This window comes from Rhinoraja longicauda, chromosome 5 (genome assembly GCF_053455715.1).
Source record: "Rhinoraja longicauda isolate Sanriku21f chromosome 5, sRhiLon1.1, whole genome shotgun sequence".
NCBI classification, from domain to species: domain Eukaryota; kingdom Metazoa; phylum Chordata; class Chondrichthyes; order Rajiformes; family Arhynchobatidae; genus Rhinoraja; species Rhinoraja longicauda.
Window position 1 is genome coordinate 7,248,608 of NC_135957.1, and position 24,316 is coordinate 7,272,923.

General features: G+C 44.0%; 1 protein-coding gene across 1 annotated transcript in view; it reads left to right on the forward strand.

The window, feature by feature from the left end:
• The first annotated feature begins 7,749 nt into the window (after window positions 1-7,749).
• ppp2r5d (protein phosphatase 2, regulatory subunit B', delta) overlaps window positions 7,750-24,316 on the forward strand; it is a 76,981-nt gene continuing 60,414 nt past the window's right edge. The window contains exons 1-2 of the mRNA XM_078398852.1: window positions 7,750-7,878; window positions 8,007-8,072. Of these exons, the coding sequence (XP_078254978.1) occupies window positions 7,852-7,878; window positions 8,007-8,072 (93 nt within the window). The 5' untranslated portion in view covers window positions 7,750-7,851. The remainder of the gene's footprint in view (window positions 7,879-8,006; window positions 8,073-24,316) is intronic.

A 24,316-nucleotide genomic window follows, 5' to 3' on the forward strand; every position in this document is an offset into this window, starting at 1 on the left:
GTTTCGTGCTGAGTTAAAACTAGATGGCAAAGTAAGAGGTTGTATGACTCGGCAAGGTGACAGATGCAGCATTTTGTGGGGAAATATCATCCATCTTGGGTGGGATAAAAAGAAAATGGCGTATAAATGGAGAACAACTGCGAAGTGTTTAGTTTTAGTTTAATATCATATATCATCATATCATATATCTACAGCCGGAAACAGGCCTTTTCGGCCCTCCAAGTCCGTGCCGCCCAGTGATCCCCGTACATTAACACTATCCTACACCCACTAGGGACAATTTTTACATTTACCCAGCCAATTAACCTACATACCTGTACATCTTTGGAGTGTGGGAGGAAACCGAAGATCTCGGAGAAAACCCACGCAGGTCACGGGGAGAACGTACAAACTCCTTACAGTGCAGCACCCGTAGTCAGGATCGAACCTGAGTCTCCGGCGCTGCATTCGCTGTAAAGCAGCAACTCTACCGCTGCGCTACCGTGCCGCCTCTAATTCAGTTTATTGTCACAGGTTCCGAGGTACAGTGAAAAGCCTTTTTGTTAGTAGAGAGTACTGGCAGAGAGATCTGGGTTTCATAAAACAGCAAACAACCAGGAGGACCACAGCACATAAGTGTTTATTCAATAGTTTTGGATACCATGTTGTAAGATTTGCCAATTTATAGTTTCATTTTACTTTAAATTTGTTTTTTAAACTCACTCAAGAGATTTGTCTGTGATGACAACAAGCCGCTATCCAGCTCCTTGTGTCTAGCATCGGTACAGGTTTATTGGTGAGAAGCACAACTGATACATTTAGTGAGCTGTGTGCAGTACAAAGAGACAACGCTTCGGAAAGGCAACCATCATACTTTGTTCCTTGTGATCTAGGAGACTCACTGTATGAATTATTTTAGTGTATGTCTAATTTTCTTTTACCCTGTCCTACTGACAGCAGGTTCATTTTTGTCAGGTTGCATCAGAGCTCCCTCTGATCCCATACTTGTGTGCACTTTTTCTGTTTGATCTTACCTGCCAAGTATTTGATTTATCTTGCCCCTAGTCGCTTCAAAAGTACATTATCTTTTATTCATAACCAGTGCTGTTCCTTTTTTTTTTCCAGATTCATCTATTTCTTATTATCCTAATTTTCTCTCTCACAGAGTGATCTACTTGAAAGGGATCCTTGCACTGATTGTCTCCCATCTGTGTCAGATGTTACTGACTTCAGTGCCATTGTCCATTGAATGTTTCCATGGTTTGTGCTCTCCATGGCTTGTTTGATGTTCTGCCTTCAATTTATTTGTTTTGAGTCCTGTACTTAATTCCTGGTAGATTGAATGTACTTTTACAAACACTACTGGTGTTTGTAAAAGCACTCTCTGCTTCCAACACAGCAGCACAGTTTAAATTAAATCCCGACAGTCTGTAAGTTTTAAACATAGTTTCGATTTAGTACCTTGCAAATGAGCATTTTTTTAAACTTGATTGACCATTAGGCAATGCATCACGACCTTATACCATGCTGATTGTTGCTTTATTTATTTAAAAAATCTTGGCACAGCTATTCCATTACAGCAACAATATAAAGGCATTTCAGGAACACTTTAATGAAGTTTATTCATTTAAAACTTTTCAATACTTATTAGGATACCTCTAACATTACACTAGCCTGAAGTGCAAGGATTCGGGGATTGATAGCAGGATAGCACGTTGGCGCAGCGGTAGAGCTACTGCCATACAGGTCAGAGACCCAGGTACGACCCTGACCACGGGTGCTGTCTGTACAGAGTTTGTACGTTCTCCCTGTGACCTGCGTGGATTTTCTCTGAGATCTTCGGTTTCCTCCCACACTCCAAAGACATACAGGTTTGTACGTTAATTAGCTCGGAGGATAGCGGAGTGAGGGGGTATGGGGAGAAGGCAGGAACGGGGTACTGATTGAGAATGATCAGCCATGATCGCATTGAATGGCGGTGCTGGCTCGAAGGGCTGAATGGCCTACTCCTGCACCTATTGTCTATTGTCTATTGTCTATTGGTATAAATGTAAAAAGTGTCCCTAGTGCCTGCAGGGTAGTGTTAATGTGCGGGAAACGCTAGTCGGTGCGGACTCGGTAAGCCAAAGGGCCTGTTTCCACACTGTATCTCTAAAACTAAACTAAGATAGGAAGACTGTCCTATCCTGGAGTTCAGAAGAATACGTCACCCATTCCTTCCCTCCAGAGATGCTGCCTGTCCCGCTGAGTTACTCCAGCTTTTTGTGTCTACCTTTCGTTCCTTCTTACACATTTTATCTGCAGTTCCTTCTTACACATTTAAGATTTATGAGTGCCCGACAGAGTGGATGTTGAGAGTTGTCTTCCTTGAGGTTAGGAAATTTCCACCTGCACGGTGTGACTCTCAGGAATTTTCAACCCCAGGCTGCTAGGGATGTTTGATTTTGAGTGCATTGAAGATTGATTTTTAGAAGCTAGGGAACATTGAAGGCAAGCCAGGGAAGTAAATAAGTTATGGTATTAGCCTTGGTGTTGTTGACCGGCAGAATAGGCTTTAGGTGATGAGCAGTGCTCTGTAATAGAATGATACTCATGTAAACAGGCCATTCAACCCACCATATCCATGCTGACCCATGGGCATCCTTCTGTATTAATCCCATCGCCCAGCACTTGGTCCACACCCTGTATGCCTGTGATTCAAATGCACACCTAGACACTACTTAAAGCAGAGAGCGGCTTCGCATGATCCACCCTCTCAGGCATTGCTGTCCAGGAACTCACCACTCACTGCTAGAGACAGGAAAAATGTCCCCAATGTTGGGGGACTCCAGAACCAGGAGCCACAGTCTAAGAAGAAAGGGGAGTCCATTTAAAACTGAGGTGAGAAAAAACCTTTTCACCCAGGTTTGTGTCATCCTCCTCGCAACTCACACTGTCACCCAGCTTTGTGTCATCCGCAAACTTGGAGATGTTATATTTAATTCCCTCGTCTAAATCGTTTATATTGTAAATAACTGGGGTTCCAGCACCGAGCCTTGCGGCACCCCACGAGTCACTGCCTGCCATTCTGAAAAGGACCTGTTAATTCCTACTCTTTGCTTCCTGACTGCCAACCAGTTCTGCATCCATGTCAATACCCTAACCCCAATACCATGTGCTCTAATTTTGAACACTAATCCCTTGTGTGGGACCTTGTCAAAGGTTTTTTGAAAGATATGCATCTGCTCCTGTGATTGTCTGGTGTACTTGAACCAATTTGCAGATGTTGATGTCGTTTCTAACTGAGGAATGGATCTTAGTCCCTTTGATTGAAGCTATAAGGCGCTGGTGAGGCCGCATTTGGAATATTGTGAGCAAATTTGGGCCCCATATTTGAGGAAGGATGTGCTGGCTCTGGAGAGGATCCAGAGAAGGTTTACAAGAATGATCCCAGGAATGAGTAGGTTAACATATGATGAGGGTTTGATGGGGCCTGTAATCGCCGGAGTTTAGAAGAATGAGGGAGGGACCTCATTGAAACATACAGAATAGTGAAAGGCTTGGATGGAGTGGACATGGAGAGGATGTTTCCGCTAGTGGGAGAGTCTAGGACTAGAGGTCGTAGCCTCAGAATTCAAGGACATTCTTTTAGGAAGGAGATGAGGAGGAATTTCTAGTCAGAGGGTGGTGAATTCTTTTCCACAGAAAGCTGTGGAGGCCAAGTCAGTGGATATATTTAAGGCAGAGATAGATAGATTGTTGATTAGTACGGGTGTCAGTGGTTATGGGGAGAAGGCAGGAGAATGGGGTTCGGAGGGAGAGATAGATCAGCCATGATTGAATGGTGGAGTAGACTTGATGGGCCGAATGGACGAATTCTCCTCCTATCACTTGTGATCTTTTGATTGAAGCAGATTGTCCCACATGAATTCAATGCTCATTAAATGCATTGAATTGCTGCCCTTTAAAATCAGATGGTTTTCGATGAAACTGTCCCCGATTACATTTTATCTGTTTGCTTTGTTGTCACCTTCTCCCAGCTATCTATTCTACATTTTTCTTGAACTATATCTCTTTTGATGTCTTGTTTTCACACCTTCCCCTTCCTTATCTCTGTGTCTCCCTCTCCCCTGCCTCTCAGTCTGAAGAAGGGTCTTGACCCGAAACGTCCCCAATCCTTCTCTCCAGAAATGCTACTTGTCCCGCTGTGTTACTCTAGCATTTTGTGTCTACCTTTGGATGGTTTTCGAATCCTGCTTAATCTTTACATTGTAACCAACATTACCTCGACGAAGATTCGATTTTCTTCCGTATCGTATCTCTTTCCGCACTGCGGCCACACATCGAGGAGTTGGCGGCCTTTGCCGGAGACTGACTTCGAGAGCTCCACCGCAAGAGCCTGCGGACTTAACATCACGGAGCCTGCGATCCCTGTCGGGGATCGACTTTGGGGCTCCAACCGCGGCTGCCTGCGAACTTTAACATCGCGGAGCTCGCGGTCTCTAGTTAGTGACTGACTTCAGGAACTCCAAGCCGTAGGAGCTTTGATCGCCCCGATGCGGGAGCTTCGACTGCCCCAAATGCGGGGGCTTCAATAACCCTGACGCGGGGGCTTTGATCGCCCCAACGTGGGGGCTTTGATCGCCAGCTGCGGGAGCTTCGATCACCCCGACTGCAGATGGTTCGACTGCCCCTACCGCGGGAGAATAAAAAGAGGAAGCAGCTGGAACTTTATTGCCTTCCATCACAGTGGGGAATCCGCTGTGGTGGATGTTTATGTTAACTCTTATGTAGTTGTGTGTCTTGTTGCTTTTTGTTTTATTATGGCTGTATGGTAATTCGAATTTCACTGTACCTTAATTGGTACATGTGACAATAAACTGACTTTGAAATTCTTGAAACATTACAAGACAGGTTTTGTATTTTTATTTCATATTCTTAAACAGTTTATAAAATCAGTTTATGCCCATAATGTGTTTACTTGCTACTGCATCAGGTTTATTGCCATTTTTACAGATAATAGCACAAAATGTTATTGTGCAACATTTTAACATGCCTACTTTCAACAGAAAACAACTTACAATCCTTTTTGATTTGAAATTAAAACACTGAAAAGAAAAGAAAGTATTTATGCAGTGTTTAATATTGAAATACCTTCTACTTTTCCCCTTAGAGTACAAAACAAAGACAACATACAAAGACAAGGAAACATTGCTTGATAGAAGCTCGAAAAAACGATCAAATGAGCCACTTGAAATCCAAATGCATCTGCAAACCAGAGGGAAGGATGTTGCCCTGCCTGTACTTGTGCTGTCTGAGTACAGGCAAAATCAGGAGACAGTAATATTGATAGCAGCCTGCAAGAGCATCCTGCTCACAAGCTGGAAAATCTGGTGAATCCGGAAAACCGTAACATTAAGCAAACCAAAATCTTTGTCCCTTTGACATTGAAAAACAATCTGATTGCCAGAGTATTCAGAAGATAAACACAAAATACTACGGCAGCTTCCGGCATACACTAGTAACACATGCAACACGTACGTTCTTACCTTGAAAAAAATGCCAAAATGGTCAATTGTTGTGCTGTACAAAATGGGGAAGAAGCTGGAGGATACGGCGGAAGAAGAGAAACCGGGAAAAGGGCTGCAAATCCCGTGGACGCAAGAAGTAGCTGGGAAGACGTCTGGCCAGCCGACGGGAGAAGGGGAAACGCGACCGGGAAGGGAGGCAGGAGAGCAAGGCCGAGAAGCAGAGGGCCGCTGACTGGGGGGAGAAGAAGAGGAGGAGGAGGGGGAGGAAAGGACGGGGTTGAGCGAGCTGGGAGAGGAGCAGCGGGAAAACCCGAGCCGAGGTACCTGGGGGGTCTGCAGGGGCAGAAGCAGCGAGCACTGGAGGTCGGCGACCTGCTGGGGCCTGAGGGTGAAGGGCCCAGGGAACCGTGCTCGACGGCCTTGGAGGAGGAGGCAGTGGAAGAGGAGGAGGAGCGGAGTGTCGAGCCCGAAGAGAAGGAGGAAGAGGTGCCAGGGAGAGGCCGATCGGCAGCAGAGGCCGAGCAGCAGCGAGAACTGGGCAGGGCTCTGCAGCCACAACATTCAACTGCAACACCCTCTCAAATTCGGACTGACGAATTGTTCCACAACAGAAGTCGTTCCAAACATAAAATAGAAGAAAAAGTCTAAGCAAATATCCCAACTCTTCAATGGCAGCCATAGTAAGCGCTTACCTGAAGTTCACCGCTTGCATTCCAAAAGGCGTTGTGTAGCAACAGTACAGCGTCATGGGTTGTGACCTCGCATGTTGTGCAATCCTCCTATAGCCTACCGCACGGAACATGTTAAGAGCTTGCTGTGGGCCGGATAAAATCTCGTTGCGGGCCGGATGTGGCCCTTGGGCCATCGTTTGGAGACCCCTGGTTTAGTTTATTAATGTCACGTGAAACCAGGACCAGAACGAGTCTGAAGAAGGGTCTTGACCCCAAACGTTACCCGTTGCTTCTCTCCAGAGATGCTGCCTGACCCGCTGAGTTACTCCAGCATTTTGGGTCTGTCTGTAGTGGAAAAACTTGATTGCAAGCTATCCAGTCAAAAAGACTATTTAATGCTTCTATTGTTGGACTGTGTTTTGGGGGGTTTTTGGGGTTGGGTAATTTGGGTGCCTGTTTAGTGCTTTTATTGTTGTACTGTGGGTGATTGAATTAACATTTTGTTCAAGATGGCCGCGCCGTTGTGTTTTGGCTGCCTGCCACTGTATGTTTCTTTTTTTCCTAGTCAGATGTGCAGCACTTTGGTCAACGTGGGTTGTTTTTAAATGTGCTATACAAATAAATTGACTTGACTTGACTTGACGATCATTTTGTCCATGGTGCTCAAATAAAGAATAAATGGTCCAACATTTAGTGCAAGATAAAGTCAAATTAAAGATAGATCATAGGTCTACCATGAGAGATGGGAGGTCAGGACTGCACTCCAGGTGGTGAGAGGACCACGTGATCACAGTTGGAAAGAAACTGCCCCTGAATCTGCACTTCTGAGCATTGCCAGCATTTTATGGCTTTGCTTAAAATTTCCAACAGCTGCAGTTCTTTAAAAATTCCAAACTTTTTGATCAGTAATTACACTGGGTCAGATCCCTTTGGACAGGTCGCAGATGCATCAGACCAGCATTACTCCAGCACTTTGTGTCTTGTCTTGGGTGTGAACCAGCACCTGCAGTTCCTTCCCACCCATTGGTCGGAGGCGGACACCGCCCGGCGCATTCCCGAGCCAATGGGAGGCCGAGGCTCAGGCGTCCACCCGCTGACGTCAGCGGCCGGGGGGGGCGGGTCACCCGCGGCCAGCAGCCAATGGGAACCAGGATCCCGCGTGTGACGTTGGTGCGTGGATCTAGCCAATGGCGCGCGCGGGCTTGCAGCGCCGCCGCCATCTAGGCTAATCGCAGCGGAGGAGAGGTGGCGGGCCTTCCTCCGCCAGTGGGCGAGCGGCTGGGCGCCGAGCTTGGCCAATGGCAGTGGAGGAGAGGAGCAGAGGGAGGGCGGGGCGGGGCGGGAGAGGGGAAGAGAGAGGGAAGGGGGCGCGGCTGGGCGCCGAGCTTGGCCAATGGCAGTGGAGGAGAGGAGCAGAGGGAGGGCGGGGCAGGGCGGGAGAGGGGAAGCGAGAGGGAGGGGGCGCGGCTGTCATCGCCCGCACGTACGTACGTAGGTACGTCGTATTCCTAAGCCATCGACGCGCACGTATGTCCCTGCGTGCGTGCCTCCGGCCGTCCCTCCGCCAATCGGCGTGGACGTGCGAACGTGCGCGCGGCCGGCCTGCAGTGAGCGAGCGAGCGCGGGCGGCGGCGGCGGCGGGAGGGCAACGGCAACGGCGCGAGCGGATCGGGATCGGGATCGGGATCAGGATGCCGAACAAGAGCAAGAAGGAGAAGGTACCGGCGACCTACTCACCCATTCAATAAATAAATCACTCATTCAATAAATCACCGATCGAAATCGGCAGTTTGATAATAACGCGCGTCTAATGGTTTTTTTCTCTCTCTCTCCCTGTGCCCCGCAGGAGCCCAACAAGCCCGGCAAGAGTCCCAAGAGCAGCAGCAAGGATGGCGGGGACAGCGCGGAGGAGGTAAAGGGAAGGCGGGCGGGGTTGCCGCTGCTGCTGTCTCCTGGCCCTGCCCTGCCCTGGGCGGCCAGTGCACTCTCACTCTCTCCCTCTCCCCCTCTTTGTCTCCTGGCGGCGGCGAGGCGCCCGGCCCCAGGCCCGGCGGGCGGACAAGCAGGGGACAGAGAGGACAAGATGGGGCGAGGGTGCGGCGGGGGAGGGAAGGAGGGAAGGGCAGCTCCCTCCCTCTCTTCCCCTAATCTAGAGAGAGGGAGAGAGCAACAGCAGCGTTAAGGGTGCATCGGTGACTCTCTCTGACAAAGAACCTTTCACACACTTCCTCTGCAAAATGATTTCACATCGAAATCCAGCTCTCACTCAATCTGTGTGTGTGTGTGTGTGCACACGGATTTCTGCAGTGGTTGTGGTGGAGAAGGAGGGGAGGGGGGATTCAGGTATAACAGCTTTGTGTTTTGGTTGGATAGCAGATTGATAACGACCACCATTCATAATATTTACAAAAACGATTTTTTTTGCACCCTATGTATTGCTCTTTGCTGACGCGAGTAGACAGGGGCTTCAGTGGCACATGGCATACAATTCTTAGACATTTTAAGGACCTAGTTGTCAGATTGTTTTTTTGCATTGATATGGATACCCTTTGTATGAGAAAATAACTGCAGATGTTGGTACAAATCGAAGGTATTTATTCACAAAATGCTGGAGTAACTCAGCAGGTCAGGCAGCATCTCAGGAGAGAAGGAATGGGTGACGTTTCGGGTCGAGACCCTTCTTCAGACTGAATACCCTTTGTACTCTCTCTTTAAATTATCTGATCGGGTCCGGGGAAGCAGGAGGCAGGTGTTTTGATTTTGTGTTTAGAATTGTAAATCTAACCTTTTTGCACAAACTCAACAGGAATCGATGAAGTTGGCAGTCTATAAAATACCTCCGCATAAAGTGTTCTGCTAATTGTCCTCTAATTATTCGTTAATGTTAATCAGTGAATAGGTGGGTCCAAGGATTTTCTGCTAGTTTTTTAATCAACTGATTTGGTTAAGAATCATCAGAAAGTCTTAAGTACAGAAATACCATTTTGCCATCCGATCCCTTCTCTTTCCCCTACTTCCAATCCACTGTATTTTCTAAAAAATCAAGTCACTCTGTTTTATCAAAAGCATGGTTTAGTATTTACTCATGTTTCCAAAATTCAAGAGGAATTGGTACTGGGTCCATTTATATGAATGATTTGAACATATTGTTTTATTTGTGAATTAAATTTGGACATCACTGCAATGTTAGCATTTATCGGCTGCTCCTATTCTTGAGAATTTGATGGCACTTTGGCTTATCCATCTTCTTGTTAACTTTGTTCCCAAAGTTTTGTGTCAGGACTTTGTACAGTAAAATTTAAAATATTTCTGTCGGAATGGGGTGTAACCTCAGAGATTAGCTGAAAATTCTGTTTAAGATTCAGAAGGTCCAATTAAGTAATTTGGAGTTTACTTGCAGTAGTATTAAGTGGAACAGAATCTCTGTAAAAATTGGGAGGTTACAGATTTCATACTGTGTTCAAAGGAATTCACAATCTGTTAGCGTAAGGGCACTGTATTGAAAGAATTTAAGGAATGAATTTAGGCAACTGGGGGTATAATGTAGTTTAGAGGAGCAGCATATGCGGTCGAGTGAGAAGAGGGAAGCAAGATGGACACTGAAAGCACTGAAATGTTGTAAAAAGAGTATAGAAGGGTGAAATTCAAATCGAAATGAACAAAGCCAAAAAAGTGCATAAAAAATGTTAAGAAACATCTTTTTGAGGGAAAGAGAAATTCAAAGGAAAGAGACCATTAAAGATGAATAAAAACAAGTTTGTGGGAATGGAAGACATGGATATGGTTTTAAATAAATATTTTGTTTCTATTATTCAAAAAGACAATTCATGTTTAAAAAGGGTAAATTTCAAGACCAAGATAATGTCATCTCGGGTTTCAGAAGATGCAATGAAGGTTATAACTATTTTGGTAAGCCTCAGGAGTGGATGACATTAAAACGAGATGAGCCTAGTAATTAAAGACAGGTTAATGTTTGATGGTGGGCATTACTTTATTATTGGATAAAATTGAAGGATATTTCAGAGTAGGCCACTTGACAGCTCGTACCTGCTCTGTGTTTTTGAGATCAGATATCAGATCAATGCCTTTGTCAAACGTATAGAAATAAAAGTACACTCTGCCAATTAATTCAGAACTGTCAAAGTAGATTTCTTGCATAAGTTTGATGTAATTTAGGAAGGGGGGCCACTGGATTGGCTGAGGTTCATTGTAGCAGCAGCTTGCTGAGGTGCAAGTGCTTTGTGGGAAGTGCTGAGGCTTTGGCTCGAGGAGGCTGAGCAGAGGGTAATGGCAAATCTATTGTTTTTCAGTGTGATTTTCTTTTCTTTTTTCCTGTTGATCTTGGTGCAGTAGAGATGGCAGATGGAACAGTGAAATCCTCCTCCTGCAGGATGTAGAAAGTCAGGGAAACTAACAGTGCCCCTGAGGAGTACACCTGCAGAAAGTGCCTTCAGTTGCTGCTACTTACAGAGTTTGTTATTAACTGGAGCTCCAACCTGATGACCTTGGGCTCATCTGGGAGTGTGAGAGTGTCATTGCTAGCAGTTACAGTAAGGTGATCGTGACTAAGTTACAGCCAGAGAAGAGATGTGTGATGACCAGAGCAGGGAGGTCAATGGCAATGGGCCTGACTCTGAGGCACAGTGGGGTAGGATAAAGTCAGGCAGAGCCATAGTGATAGGAGACTCAGTCTGAAGAAGGGTCTCAACTCCAAACGTCACCTATTCCTTTTCTCCTGAGATGCTGTCTGACCCGTTGAGTTACTCCAGCTTTTTGCGTCTATCGTGATAGGAGACTTGTTAGTGAGGGGAACAGATTCAGTGGCAGCAAACAAGGCTTGCCAGTGGTGAGTTCCAGCGTTTAGGGTGTCTCGGAGCGGTTGCAGAATATTCTCAAGGAGGAGATAGAGCAGACCAACATCCTTGTGCACAATGGGACAAATGATATGGGCATGGAAAGGGATGAAGTCCTGTGGGGTGAATATGATAATAATAATAATAATATGCCTTTATTGTCATTCAAAATGAATTGAATGAAAATCATTTGCCACGCAGCCACAACAGTACAGAGTAAAAGATACAAGACACACAATTTTAACCCAAACATCCATCACAGTGACTCCCCCGAATATACGGAATTAGGCAATAGTTTAAAAAGCAGGTCATTGGGAATTATCTCCAGATTACTTGTTGTGAATGGGAATTTGGAACTGATAACCGTGTGGATTGGGTGTTCGTGCAGGGGGCGGGGTTTCAGTTTTGTTTAAATCACTGGGATCTCTTCTGAACTGACGTACCTATACAAGAGATTTATTCACAAAATGCTGGAGTAACTCAGCAGGTCAGGCAGCATCTCGGGAGAGAAGGAATGGGTGATGTTTCGGGTCGAGACCCTTCTTCAGACTGAAGTTCCTCAGCTGTCTGAGGTGGAAGAAACCTCAGTCTGAAGAAGGGTCTCGACCCGCAACGTCACCCATTCCTTCTCTCCCGAGATGCTGCCTGACCTGCTGAGTTACTCCAGCATTTTGTGAATAAATACCGTCGATTTGTACCAGCATCTGCAGTTATTTTCTTATACCTATACAAGAGGATAGGTTTGCACCTGAACTGGAGGTTTTTACTAGAGTTGCGGGGTGGGGTGGGGGGGGGGGGGGGGGGGTGAGAACCAGCGTAGATTGTCAACAAATGGTCGAGGTTAGGGCTGGCATTCTCAAAGGGAGAGGTTAAGGAATATGGTGAAACTGACGAGCTCATGTCTGTTCATTTTGATGCAAGGAATATAGTAGGTAAAATAGATTAACTTGGAGTACTGGTTGCCTCATTACATGGAGAGGGTGCAGAAGAGATTTATCAGAATGCCGTGTGGATTTGAGGGTATTAGCTATGACAAGAGGTTGGGCAAACTTAGATGGTTTCCTCTTGAATGTCAGAGGTTGCGGAGCCAGCCACCTGATGGAAGTATATAAAATGATGGGATGCATAGAGAGGTTTAGACGACTCTAAGATTAGAGAGCAGAGCATTAAGGTAAGAAGGGCAAAGTTTAAAAGAGTTGTGCGGGGCAGGTTTTTTTTAAAGATGTTGGAGGATGCCTGGAACCACTGCTGGGCAATCTGGTTACTGGATACTGTCTCAGTGTATTTCTGCTATGCAAGTAATGTATCTGAGATGCTTACCTAAGAGGTATCTAAGTGCTTGTGTAAAGCTATACTGATACGTTTGCTGATGACACTGTGGTGGTGGGCCTGATCTCCGATAACGATGAGAAGGCCTACCGGGAGGAGATGGTTGATCTGGCACTCTGATGTCAGGACAGCAGCCTCCTCTTGAATGTCACAAAAACTAAGGAGCTGATTGTGGACTTGAGAAGGGCTCAACATCCGAGGACATACATGCCACTGGAGATAAATGGGATTACTGTGGATAGGGTGAGCAGCTTTAAATACCTGGGAGTCCACTTCAGAGGATCTGACATGGACAACACACATTGCCGCACTGGTGCGTAAGGCAAGGCAGCGCCTTTACCACCTCGGACAGCTGAGGAAATTCAGAGTTTCTCTGAGGATCCTTAAGTGCTTCTACTCTGGAGCTGTAGAAAGCATCTTGTCCGGCATCATCTCAATCTGGTTTGGGAACAGCTCTGCCCAGGACAGGAAGGCTCTGTGGAGAGTAGTAAGTTCGGCTGAACGCACTATGGGAACTACACTCGCCCCCCTGCAAGACCTACACATCAGGAGGTGCAGATCCAGAGCCAGCAACATTATGGGGGACCCCAACCACCCCAGCAACGGACTGTTCCAGCTGCTACGGTCAGGCAAACGCCTCCACTGTCACGCTGTGAAAACAGAGAGGATGAGACGGAGTTTCTTCCCACAGGCCTGTTAATTCTTATATCACCAGGGACTAATTTACTGTATTAATTTATTTTTTATGTTGTGTCTTTAAAAAAAAAAATCTATTCCGTTTGTAGTTTTAGCACAATCCGCAGGCGTTGCCACTTTCATTTCACTGCACATCTTGTATGTGTATGTGACAAATAAAGTAGACTTGACTTGACGCAAAAATGAATTTCATTGTACCTCTGTACATATGAAAATAAAGTGTCATTGAATTGTGGGGTAATGATGGGAGCAGATCTGAGAATGTTGTTTAAAGAGGCTTTTAGATGGGTACATTGGATCTGGATGGAATTTGATCATGTGCAGGCAGAAATGATTATCTTAGCATCAGGTTCAGCACAGACATGGGCGGCACGGTAGCGCAGCGGTAGAGTTGCTGCTTTACAGCGAATGCAGCGCCGGAGACACAGGTTCGATCCTGACTACGGGTGCTGCACTGTAAGGAGTTTGTACGTTCTCCCCGTGACCTGCGTGGGTTTTCTCCGAGATCTTCGGTTTCCTCCCACACTCCAAAGACGTACAGGTATGTAGGTTAATTGGCTGGGTAAATGTAAAAATTGTCCCTAGTGGGTGTTAATGTGCGGGGATCACTGGGCGGCACGGACTTGGAGGGCCGAAAAGGCCTGTTTCCGGCTGTAGATATATGATATGATATGATATGACATTGTGGGCCGAAGTGCCTGTTTCGGTGCTGTACTGTTCAACATTCTATGAAATCGCCTTGTCAATAACTGCTCTCTGTCCATGAGCTACTCGCTTTGAAAACAGTATATAATATGAAAAAAAAATGCTGTCCTGCTTAATACTTGCACTCTTGAATGTCAGTGGAATAGAGAGATGTCATGATGGCATTGACTTGGAAATCATACAATAATTGACACTAGTAGAAAGTTATAAGCTATTGGAAGTTAGCAATAAATGGTCTTGTTGTGGCGGATCAGGCCACTCCTCGGGTCAGCCCCCTCGTTACGTGACGGACAGGTGAAAGGGGTTAAAAGCCAGACCAAGGGAAGGCGTGGATCATCCCTTGGAGAACTACGCTGTGGGCACCAGCTCACAGCCTAATAAAGAATCTAAATAAACACTGCCTGGCGTCTTGCCTTTTCTCTGGCCTCCGCCAGGCCACTACATTGTGGTATTTAAGTCCAGAGAAATATGTGGTAACCTATCTGGGTAATGTATATAATGCAAAAGAATGAACACATTTTTGTTTAGAGTAAAGGTCTTTTCACAATGTGTTCAAGGATAATTCTCCATGAATATCAGGAATGTGAAGTGCTTTTGAAGATAACAGGATGGGTAGATTAAGCAATTAAGAAGATGTGATATTCCTATATATTTCAGGTAATAATCGGGTACTGCTATGACTTAATGAAAGACAAGTTGGGCCACAGCTGGTCGTGGTCATTAGATGACAGAGGTTATCAGGACCAGAGGATAGAGTTATGAGGAAAAACTGTCCCGACTGTGGCTGTTTTCACTTGTTGGATAAATTACAAAATGGTTGCAGCTTTGAAGGAGGCCGTTCAGTCTATTGAGTCACATCTAGCTCTGTAAAAACAAACCAATAAACCTTTGTTGTGTTACCCTGCAATTTTTTTCTTTTGAGATACTTATCCAGCTCCCTTTCAGAACATTGCAACTGAATTTGCCTCCATTACTTCCCTTGCTGGTATATTCCAAACCATATGCTCTACCAAAGAATTATTGTTCTACTAGCAAAGAGGGCCCGTTGGGCCCGTCCCCACACCCCCCATTTTCTTACTCTCCCCACACCCTCCATTTTCTTACTCTCCCCACACCCTCCCCTTGGGATTCTAGTCTTTGACTCTTCTGAGAATTAGAAGAGTTTCTACGTTTCTACTTTGCCTGTGTCCTTAATTTTTGAATAGTTCTGTTAGATATGCTGGTAATCTCCTCTAGTCCTAGGAGATCAAACTGCTGCTTTTATTTCCCTCGGGACTTGAATCATTTTACTAACATCCTTTTATATCCTCTCTGGCTTCATATCTTTCCTAAAGTGTGGTGTCCAGGATTGAACCCAATAATTCAGTTGTGACCAAACCAATATTTATAATGAGGGTTCATCAAGACCAAGTGGGGGGGGGGGGGGGGTGCGCCCTAAGTTCCAATGGCATTGCTATCACAGTCACCAAGCCCAGCATCAGAAGATGTTTCAGATGGGTGAACCCTCAAAGCAACTGGACCTGATAGCATACCTCATCGCGTTCTCAAAACCCTTGTGTGGACCAATCGGCTGGAGTTGTTCTTGACATCTTCAACTTCTCATTAGTGAGATCTGACTGCCACCTACTTCAAAAAGGTGTCAATAATACGGGAGGAGAGGAATAAGGTGACATGCCTCATTGACTACTGACTGGAGGCTCCAACATCTGTGGTGATGAAGTGCTTTGAGAGATTGTCTATGGCGCATAGCATCTCCTACCTCACCTGAACACACTACAGTTTGCCTACCGCCACAATAGATCAATGGGGGGAGATGCAATCTTGCAGGCTCTCCACTCTGCACTGGATTACTTGGACAATAAAAACGCATATGTTAGGTTGTTGTGCATATACTTTTGCTCAATGTTCCAACACTACCATCCCCTTCAAATTTGTTACCAGTTCAGGGAACTAGGTCTCTGCACATTCCTTTGCATCTGGATCTTCTACTTCCTCATCAACAGAACACAATTGGTATGAATTTGCAACAATACTTCCTCCTTGATGACCATCTGCATAGGGGCACCTCAAGGGTGTGTGCTCGGTCCCCTGCACTACTCACTACCCATGACTGTAGGAAGACACAGTTTTAACTCCATCATTAAATTCATTGATGACACCACTTTTGTTGGATGAAATATGGATAATGATGTCAGAGTATAGGAGGGAGGACAGTTGTCTGATTGAATGTTGTCAGACCGACAACCCTGCTCTCAACCTCAATAAAACCAATAAACTTTAGAAGAGGTGGATCCACATACCTGTCGTCGTAAATATGTTGCTGGTGGAGAGTGTCAACAACTTCAAGTTCATGGGTGTGCCAATTTCTGAACCCAGCATATTGATGCAAGCATAAAGAAAGATCATTAACACCTCGACTTTATTTGGAGGTTCAGTTTATCGACGAATTCCAATTACGGCCTGGTTTGGCCCAGGAACAAAGGAGATTGCAAAAAGTGAGCACTCCCCGGTTCATCACAGGTACCAAACTCTTCACCATTGAAGGGATATGTAGGAGATGTTGTCTCAAGAAGGCAGACAACTTCATCAAGGAACCACACTACCCTGGCCACATTCTCATGTCATTTTCCCACTGGAAAGAAGGTATAAGGAGTCTGAAAACTAACGTCCAGATAGTGGAACAGCTTCTTTCCATCTGATCACATCAACCAGAAGGTTATTGAACACTATAAACTCCAAGCTATGGTCTACCTTAGTTGCACTAGGAACTTTGGGCTTTGTTTTGTTTTTGCACTATATCTAATTATTGAACTTCTTTGTTTATTGTAGTATATATTGAGTATTGTGTTATAAAACCTGTTATGCTCCTGAAAGTAAGAATTTCATTGTTGTATTTCAGTGCATATGACAATTAACACTCTTGACTCTTGACAACATGTAAGAATTGACATTTGTCTGCATTAAATCTAATCTGCCACTTATTTGCCCATTTCCCGTCTATCTGTTTCCTTGACGACTAGAACTACCCTCACAATTCACTTTGCTGCAATCTCTTGTGTCAATAGTCAGTTTGGTTCTGCCTGTGCATTATAATCGTATTGATCGGCTGATCTGACTGGATGGGTGTTATTGCCTACAATTTTTGTTCTACATGGAAAGAATGGGCCACAAGAAATCATCATGTAAAGCTGTTTCATGCTCGTCGACATATAGTACAAGTTCTCTGGTAAACCAAATTCACCAAGTATATTATTGTGCTAATTCGGTATCCTGTCCTAGGACCCAGCCTTGGTACACGACAGTAGTATTTGACCTCATTGGTACTGGCACCTCCCCATTCTATTCTGCATTGAGGTTCATTGCCTTTGTGCAGATCTGTGCTAATGGCTTTGTAGTAATTTAGTTTTCACTGTCGTGTCTCTCGCTACTGCTGGTTAGACTGCTGAATTCTAACTAAAATGGCAAGTTTCAGTGGAGGAAGAGGGTTAAGGGCCTGTCCCACTTAGGCAATTTTTTAGACGACTGCTGGCGACTCTCAAAGTTTCTTTTACCCTACGACAATGACCACGACAATGCTGAGTCAGGTCGAGATTACACCGTCTTCAGAAATATTGCGAAATTCCCATGCTTATCAATACTTCTCCGCGTCCTGATTTTGGCTGAAATCACTGACACGTCGGTAATTACGTGAGAGTTTCGAAATATAACATCTTGGCCGGGTTACTTGAAAACCAAGCTTCACGGTAACAAGGCATAAACTGGAATGACTTCCAGTTTACTAATAGCAGTATTAAGAAATTTAATTTTAAATGTGGTTAAATGGATTTTTGTGGGGTGTGTGGGCATTCTTTGATAATGTACGGGAGATGCATATCTGGTTCCCACGCTTACCTGACCGTCAAACCGTCGCCTCCAATCTACCTGTCAAATGTCCTGACGGTAAATAAATTGGTTAAACACAAGTATTTTATGGTATCTTCAAATGACTTTACTTAATTTAATATTATGTGCTTCTAAATGCATCTAAGACAACCTAGCAAACCTGGGGACAGCATGCGACAGCGCCCGCAATAAGCAACGATACCTGGCGATAAGCCAGCTGTCGCCGAGAAATTTCAAACCGGTTGATTTCTCAGCGACGCGCCGAGATCCACTACGATTCTTGGAAGACTCCTCACGATCTACACACAATACCCCATAATAAAAAAGCCAAATTTAATCCCCCACAATGCAATGCCTCATAGTTGTCTGGATTAAATTCCATCTGCCATAGCCCTTCCTAAATTTCCAACTAATCTATATCCTTTGGCAACATTCCTCGCTATCTCCAACTCCACAAATGTCATCCTGCTCCTGAGAGGAATGAGTCAAATAATCTTGTGTTGGTAAATGTTTTCAGTGAAGGAGCTCTCTCCTCCATCTGAGAACACCATTTGTCTCTTGCTATGTTCGTCCCCTTTTTAGTTTGCCCTGTTAAAGTTTGTTCTGTCAGTCAGTAAGGTGAGATGCTTCAATGACTACCGACCGGTGGCACTAACATTCATGATGATGAAACGCTTTAAGAGGTTGGTTATAGCACGTATCAATTTCACCAATAACCTGGACCCACAAAAATTGCCTACCGCCACAACAGGTCAATGGAGGATGTGATCTCCCTTGCTCTCCACTATCCTCTGGACCACTTGGACATGCGTACGTCTGGCTGTTGTTCATAGTCTTCTACTTCAACATCATCCTCTCCTCAACTGCTGCCAAGCTCGCTGAACGTGGTCTCCGTGCATCCTCTGCGACTGGATCATCTCAACTTCCTTATCAGTCGGTACGAATTGGTAGTAACACTTCCTGCTCAATAACCATCGGCACAGGAGTATCTCAAGATTGTATGCTCAGCCTCCTGCTCTACTTGCTCTATACCCTATGTACCTAGACACAGTTCCAACTTTGGTCTTCAAATTTGCTGATGACACCACCATTGTTGGACAAATTACAGATGATGACGGGTCAGAGTATAGTTGGGGAGATCGATCGACTGACCGATTGCTGGCAGAACTAAAATCTTGCTCTCAAGCCAAGGAACTGATCATTGATTTTTTGGTATGAGGTTGGCTGGGGAATCCACAAACCTGTCTTCATTAGAAGATCGAGGAGAATTGGTATGTTGATGAATACTCTCTTGAACATCTGCAGGTGTACAGTAGAGAGCATATTGACTGGTTGCATCATGGCTTGGTTGGGCAACTCAAAATGCCCAGGAATGAAGAAGATTACAAATGATGACAATGAAACGCTCTTTGCAACTTTAAACCTAACACATATCTTATTTGCTAGTTTTGATGAAGGAAATTGTGATTTTTGTATATTTTTCCCATAGATACTGCTCATTGCTTTCAACATTTTCTGTATTTCTCTGTCATTTCAAAGATAAATGAGATTGATTTCGCTGCTTTCTCAGTTGAGGGCCAATTACAGATGGATAATAATAAATGTTGGCATTGTTAGTGGTGTCCACATCCTGTGAATGAATACATTAAAGATAAAGAAGAATCTCATGTTGTGGATAGTTTGGGAGAAAAAAGAATGGAAATAACCAGATAATCTTGAAATGCTTAACATCCTTGAAGGTGAAACTTAACGTTTCAAATGTGTCCCTTTATTGGAATGCTAATTCTAACTGAGCAGAGTGCAGCATGAGCGTAACATATTTCAGCACTGGGAAGACCATTTGGCCTATTGGGTCCATGTTGGCTCCCAGCAGAACTGTGCCATCAGTCCCATTTCCACTAATTTCCTGAGAGTACTGCAATTTGTGCCGTCTTTAATACTCATTAACTTTTGATTCATTTGCCATTTAATGTACAATAGCCTATTAATCTGCCAGCACATCTGGGATGTGGGAGGAAATTGAAAACCGTCATATTCACTGGAAGAATGTGCGAACTCTACACAATTCTCAAGGCAGGATTAAACCAGGGTCCTTGTATTTGTGCGGCAGCAGCATTAAATGAAAATATATGTTTTTAAAAATATACAGAAAATCTGAAACACAAAAATGCTCGAAAAACTAGGCAATCTAGCAGCATCTCCGGAAAGACAACAAAAAAAATCATGGTTTCGGCTCTGCATCCTTTTATCAGAATAAAAATGAGACGCAAATCACAAAGGTAGTGGCAGAAGAACTCAGTGTATTGTTAGTCAGATTTTAATTAGATGGCATTAGAAAGGTCTGAGACCTCTGAAGAATGATCAAAAGGGGTAATAAAAATATGGCAATAAGTAGGACATGGGGGTGGCAGATGTGGAGAGTTGATAGGAGAAAAAGGGGGCAGAAAGATCACAAAGACTTCAAGAGCTGTTCGAGCTTGCAATGTTTGAAGTGAAATAATTTATTTTGAAACATTGAATGTGATAAAGCTTAAAGTGGAATTGTGCTTCAGGATAGATGTAAGATGGCGATTGCTCTTGCAGAGAGGTCAAGAGCTTGCATGTGTTGACACATGGCATTAAGTGTGGTTCTTGAATTGCGATATGAACAGTGACTTGTGAAACACTAGATAGTTTGAACATATAGGCTATGATTTGTGGCGTTGAGCTGTCCATGCCCGATTTAGATTTTAAATTGAAATCCACATGGAATTAGGTTTAGGTTTATTATACTATCCAATCAAATCAGATAATACAAATACAATCGAGCCAAATACAAAACAGAGTGAAGAGAAAGATACCAAAGTTCAGAATATAGTTCTGTGTTGTAGCATAACAATTTCAGATAAAAGGTCCAATGTTTGCTTTGAGGTAGTGTGGAGAATTGGGACTGTGTCCTAGTTTATGGAAGGATCGTTCAAATGCCCATTAACAGAGGAAGCAGCTTTTCCTGTGTCTGGTGGTACATGCTTTCAAGCTTCTGTATAGAGACATGTAGCATGGAAACAGGCCATTCTGCCTAACTTGTCCATGCCGACATAGATGCCCCATCTACACTAGCCTCATCTGCCTGTGTTTGCCTCATGTCCCTTTAAACCTTTCATATCTATGCACCCATCCAAGCTGTTTTAGGTGATATTGTGCCAGCATCAACTACCACCTGTGGCAGCACGTTCCGTATACCCATCACCCTCTGAAAAAAGTTGCCCCTCGTGTTCCTATTAAATATTTTCCCTCATCTTAAACAGATGTTCTCTGTTTCCTGATTTCCCCAACTCTGAGTAAAAGATACTAACTACCATTTACCCTCATTATTTTGTACATCTCTATCAGATCACCCCTCGGCCACCTGTGCTCCAATGAATATAGTCCTAACCTACCCAACCTCTCCCTATAGCTCAGTCCTTTAGAGTCCTGGCAGCATCATCAAATTTCTTCTGCACTGTTTCCAGCTTAATGACATCCTTCCTATAGCAGGGTGACTAAAGCTGAACACACTACTTACTCCAAATGCAGTCTCACCAACGTGTTGTACAAATGTATCATAACACCCCAACTTCTATGCTCAATACCATAACTACTGAAGGCCAATTACCGAAAACCGCCTTCACCACCCTTTTTACCGATGAGGCCATTTTCAGGGAACTATGTACCTGATCCATCTGAAAACCCCCTGCTTGGTCATACTCCCCAGGGCCCTGCCATTCACTGAAGATCCTGCCCAGTTTGACTTACCAAAATGCAACACCTCACATTAATCTGCATTAAATGCCATTAGCCATTCGTCAGCCCACTTATTCTGCTGTGATTTTTGATGGGAGCAGGGTGAAGAATAATGACTAGCATGGCAAAGGTCTTTGATTGTTATCGGCGCTCCCAGAGTGAACTGCAAATGGAGTCAATGGTTGAGAGTCTGGCCCGTGTGGGCTACATCCACAACTGCAGTTTCTTGTGATCTTGAGCAGAGGCGTTCATAAAACAAGCCGTGATGCAACCCAACAGTTTGCTTTCTACTGTGCATATGCAGAGGCTTGTAAGAGTTATTAGAAATCTGTTCAATTTCCTTACTCTCCTGAGCAAGTAGAGGAGTTGGTGTCTTAGCTTTTGCTGGATACAGAGTCGGTGTTCAGATCCAGCTCAAATGAAAGAAGGGCCAATACAATCTACCCCTAGATAATGCTTGATTTTGGTGTAAATTTGTAGGTGATAGTGTTCCTCTGTACTTAATATGTCAACCAATGATATGGAGATTCAGCTGATTGATTTCTATTGAGCTGCTCTTTAGTTTCATTGGCTACATTGGTGATGCTTGGGTAGCAGGAATGTTATTTGCTATTTAACAACCCATCCCAGAATGTTTCGATTACATACTGACATGGGGTGTTTCACGTGTGAAAATAGAAAGAGAATTGAAAGTTGCATAGCCATCAATAAGCATCCCTAATTCAAATCATGATGGAGGATCCTTGTAAAGCAGTTGAAAAAGGTTATGCATGTGACATATTGAAGTTGTACAGCTAGGATGATTTAATCTTCAGCAACTGCAACCATCATCTGTGGTGGAAGAGTAATTCCAGCTCGTGGCTAAATTTGACCTTGTTTGTTGAACAACTTTACCATGATTCCTTGATGCTATTTACCACTAAATGTCTCTTGATGTCGAAGGCAGTTACTTTCAACTGACCCAACTGCTTTCCTCTTGATAGCAATATTTGGTGTCTCTTTATATCTACAAATGTCTTTGAATTGCTTGATTATTAATGTCCTTATTAATTCACCGTTCATTTTCGGGGGGTGGGGGGGAATTCTTGAGTTTCATTATTTAGTTAAGTTTGTATCCTAAACATTTCTCTGACAAGGCTATTCTTGACAGTCATGCCACAAAAATTATCGTGGAAAAAGAACTGGGAAGAGGAAGCGGATGGAGAGAGAGGGAAAGCAAGGCCTATTTGAAGTTGGAGAAGTCAATGTTCATACCACTGGGGTGTAAACTACCCAAGCGAAATATGAGATGCTGTTCCTCCAATTTGCGCGGGCCTCACTCTGATAAGGGAGGAGGCCCAGGACAGAAAGGTCAGAATGGAAATGGGAGGGGAAGATACTGAGAGGTGGGCTCTTAAGTATCAATCACGGTTATCCAGAAAGGAGGAAAAGGCCCTAGGTTGTTTGGGGTGGGAGAGGAATTGTGGATTAGCATTCTCTTGTTTTATAGTTGCATTACCTTTAATTCACGTAATAAAATGTCTTCCCGCTATTCATAAATAGTATTCTAATCTGACAGGCTGGGAATTATTCATGCTATATTCGCCAGCAATATTACATAGCTAGTTCTCCTTTGATAGGATATTTTCCATATTCTAATCTTTTTGAGCTGAACTTTGTTTTTTTGGCTCTGCTCCACGCACACTGGTCCAAAAAAGCCACATGAAAAAATATTTGACAGTCTACACTTATACCTAATGGAAACGTTAAAAGTTATGTACTTTTCAAATTACCTACACTTGTAAGTTTCAAATGCTGGCCCATAGTTTGCTATTGTAAAGGCTTTGCAGATTTTTCTGCCTGCAATCGCAGTTAATAGAGAAATGTGTGAAACAGACCCCGAGGGTGTCCTCTGTTTCTATTCTTGAATGGTACTTAGACTTTAGCCCATTGCCTGCAGATTTCATGCAAATAAACACGATCGAATGGTGAAAGTTTTAATTTCTGACATCTTTCAGTCAATCTTTCAGTTAAAACACTGAAGACATTTAAAAAAAATCTCTGAAGTGAAGTTAGTTGCACCTGAATGTCATTTGAAAGAAGGAGCAAAGTTATTGTCGACAAAGAGTTTGATAATGCAATCATTGTGCTGAGTTTCTTCAGGGTGGGAAGGGGTAAAATGTTTTCTTAAACTGCACTGAAAAAAGACAGTGAATCATGATTAGCTTCATAATTTCTTTCTTTTTCACGGATCAATTAACTAGAAGTAGGAATGCATTGCTTGAATCAGTTTCAGTTCATTTCAAGTGATCTAGTTTTCTCTTGAATGCTGATAATTGATTGCACAGATTAAAAAATGTGCTTTTACCTGCAGTGAGATCTTTGAAGTCAGTTTATCAAAAAAATATTTGCTTATGATATTCAGGAGGCCATTTAGGTCCAGTTTGCCAGCTGCTTGCAATCTTCTTCACCCCCCCCCCCCCTTAATTTTCTCTGTAATCTATCCTCTTCATATTCACACCAACACTCCTTCTTGAACCCCCTTCTCCTCCACCTCTCCAGATTCTGCCATTCACATGGGATTATTTACAGAGGCAGTTAACATTCCAATCTGTAGGACTTTAAAATGTAGGAAGAATTTGGAGCAGACACAAAATGCTGGAGTAACTCAGCGGGTCAGGCAGCATCTCAGGAGAGAAGGAATGGGTGACGTCAGTCTGAAGAAGGGTCTCGACCCGAAATGTCACCCATTCCTTCTCCCCTGAGATGCTGCCTGACCTGCTGAGTTACTTCAGCATTTTGTGAATAAATACCTTCGATTTGTACCAGCATCTGCAGTTATTTTCTTATATTTTCCCTCATTAATCTATTGTGAACTGCAGGGCTGGATTTCTCGGATGAGTATTTTCTACCCGAGAACTGGAGATTGTTGTTGAAGAATTGAGGCAGA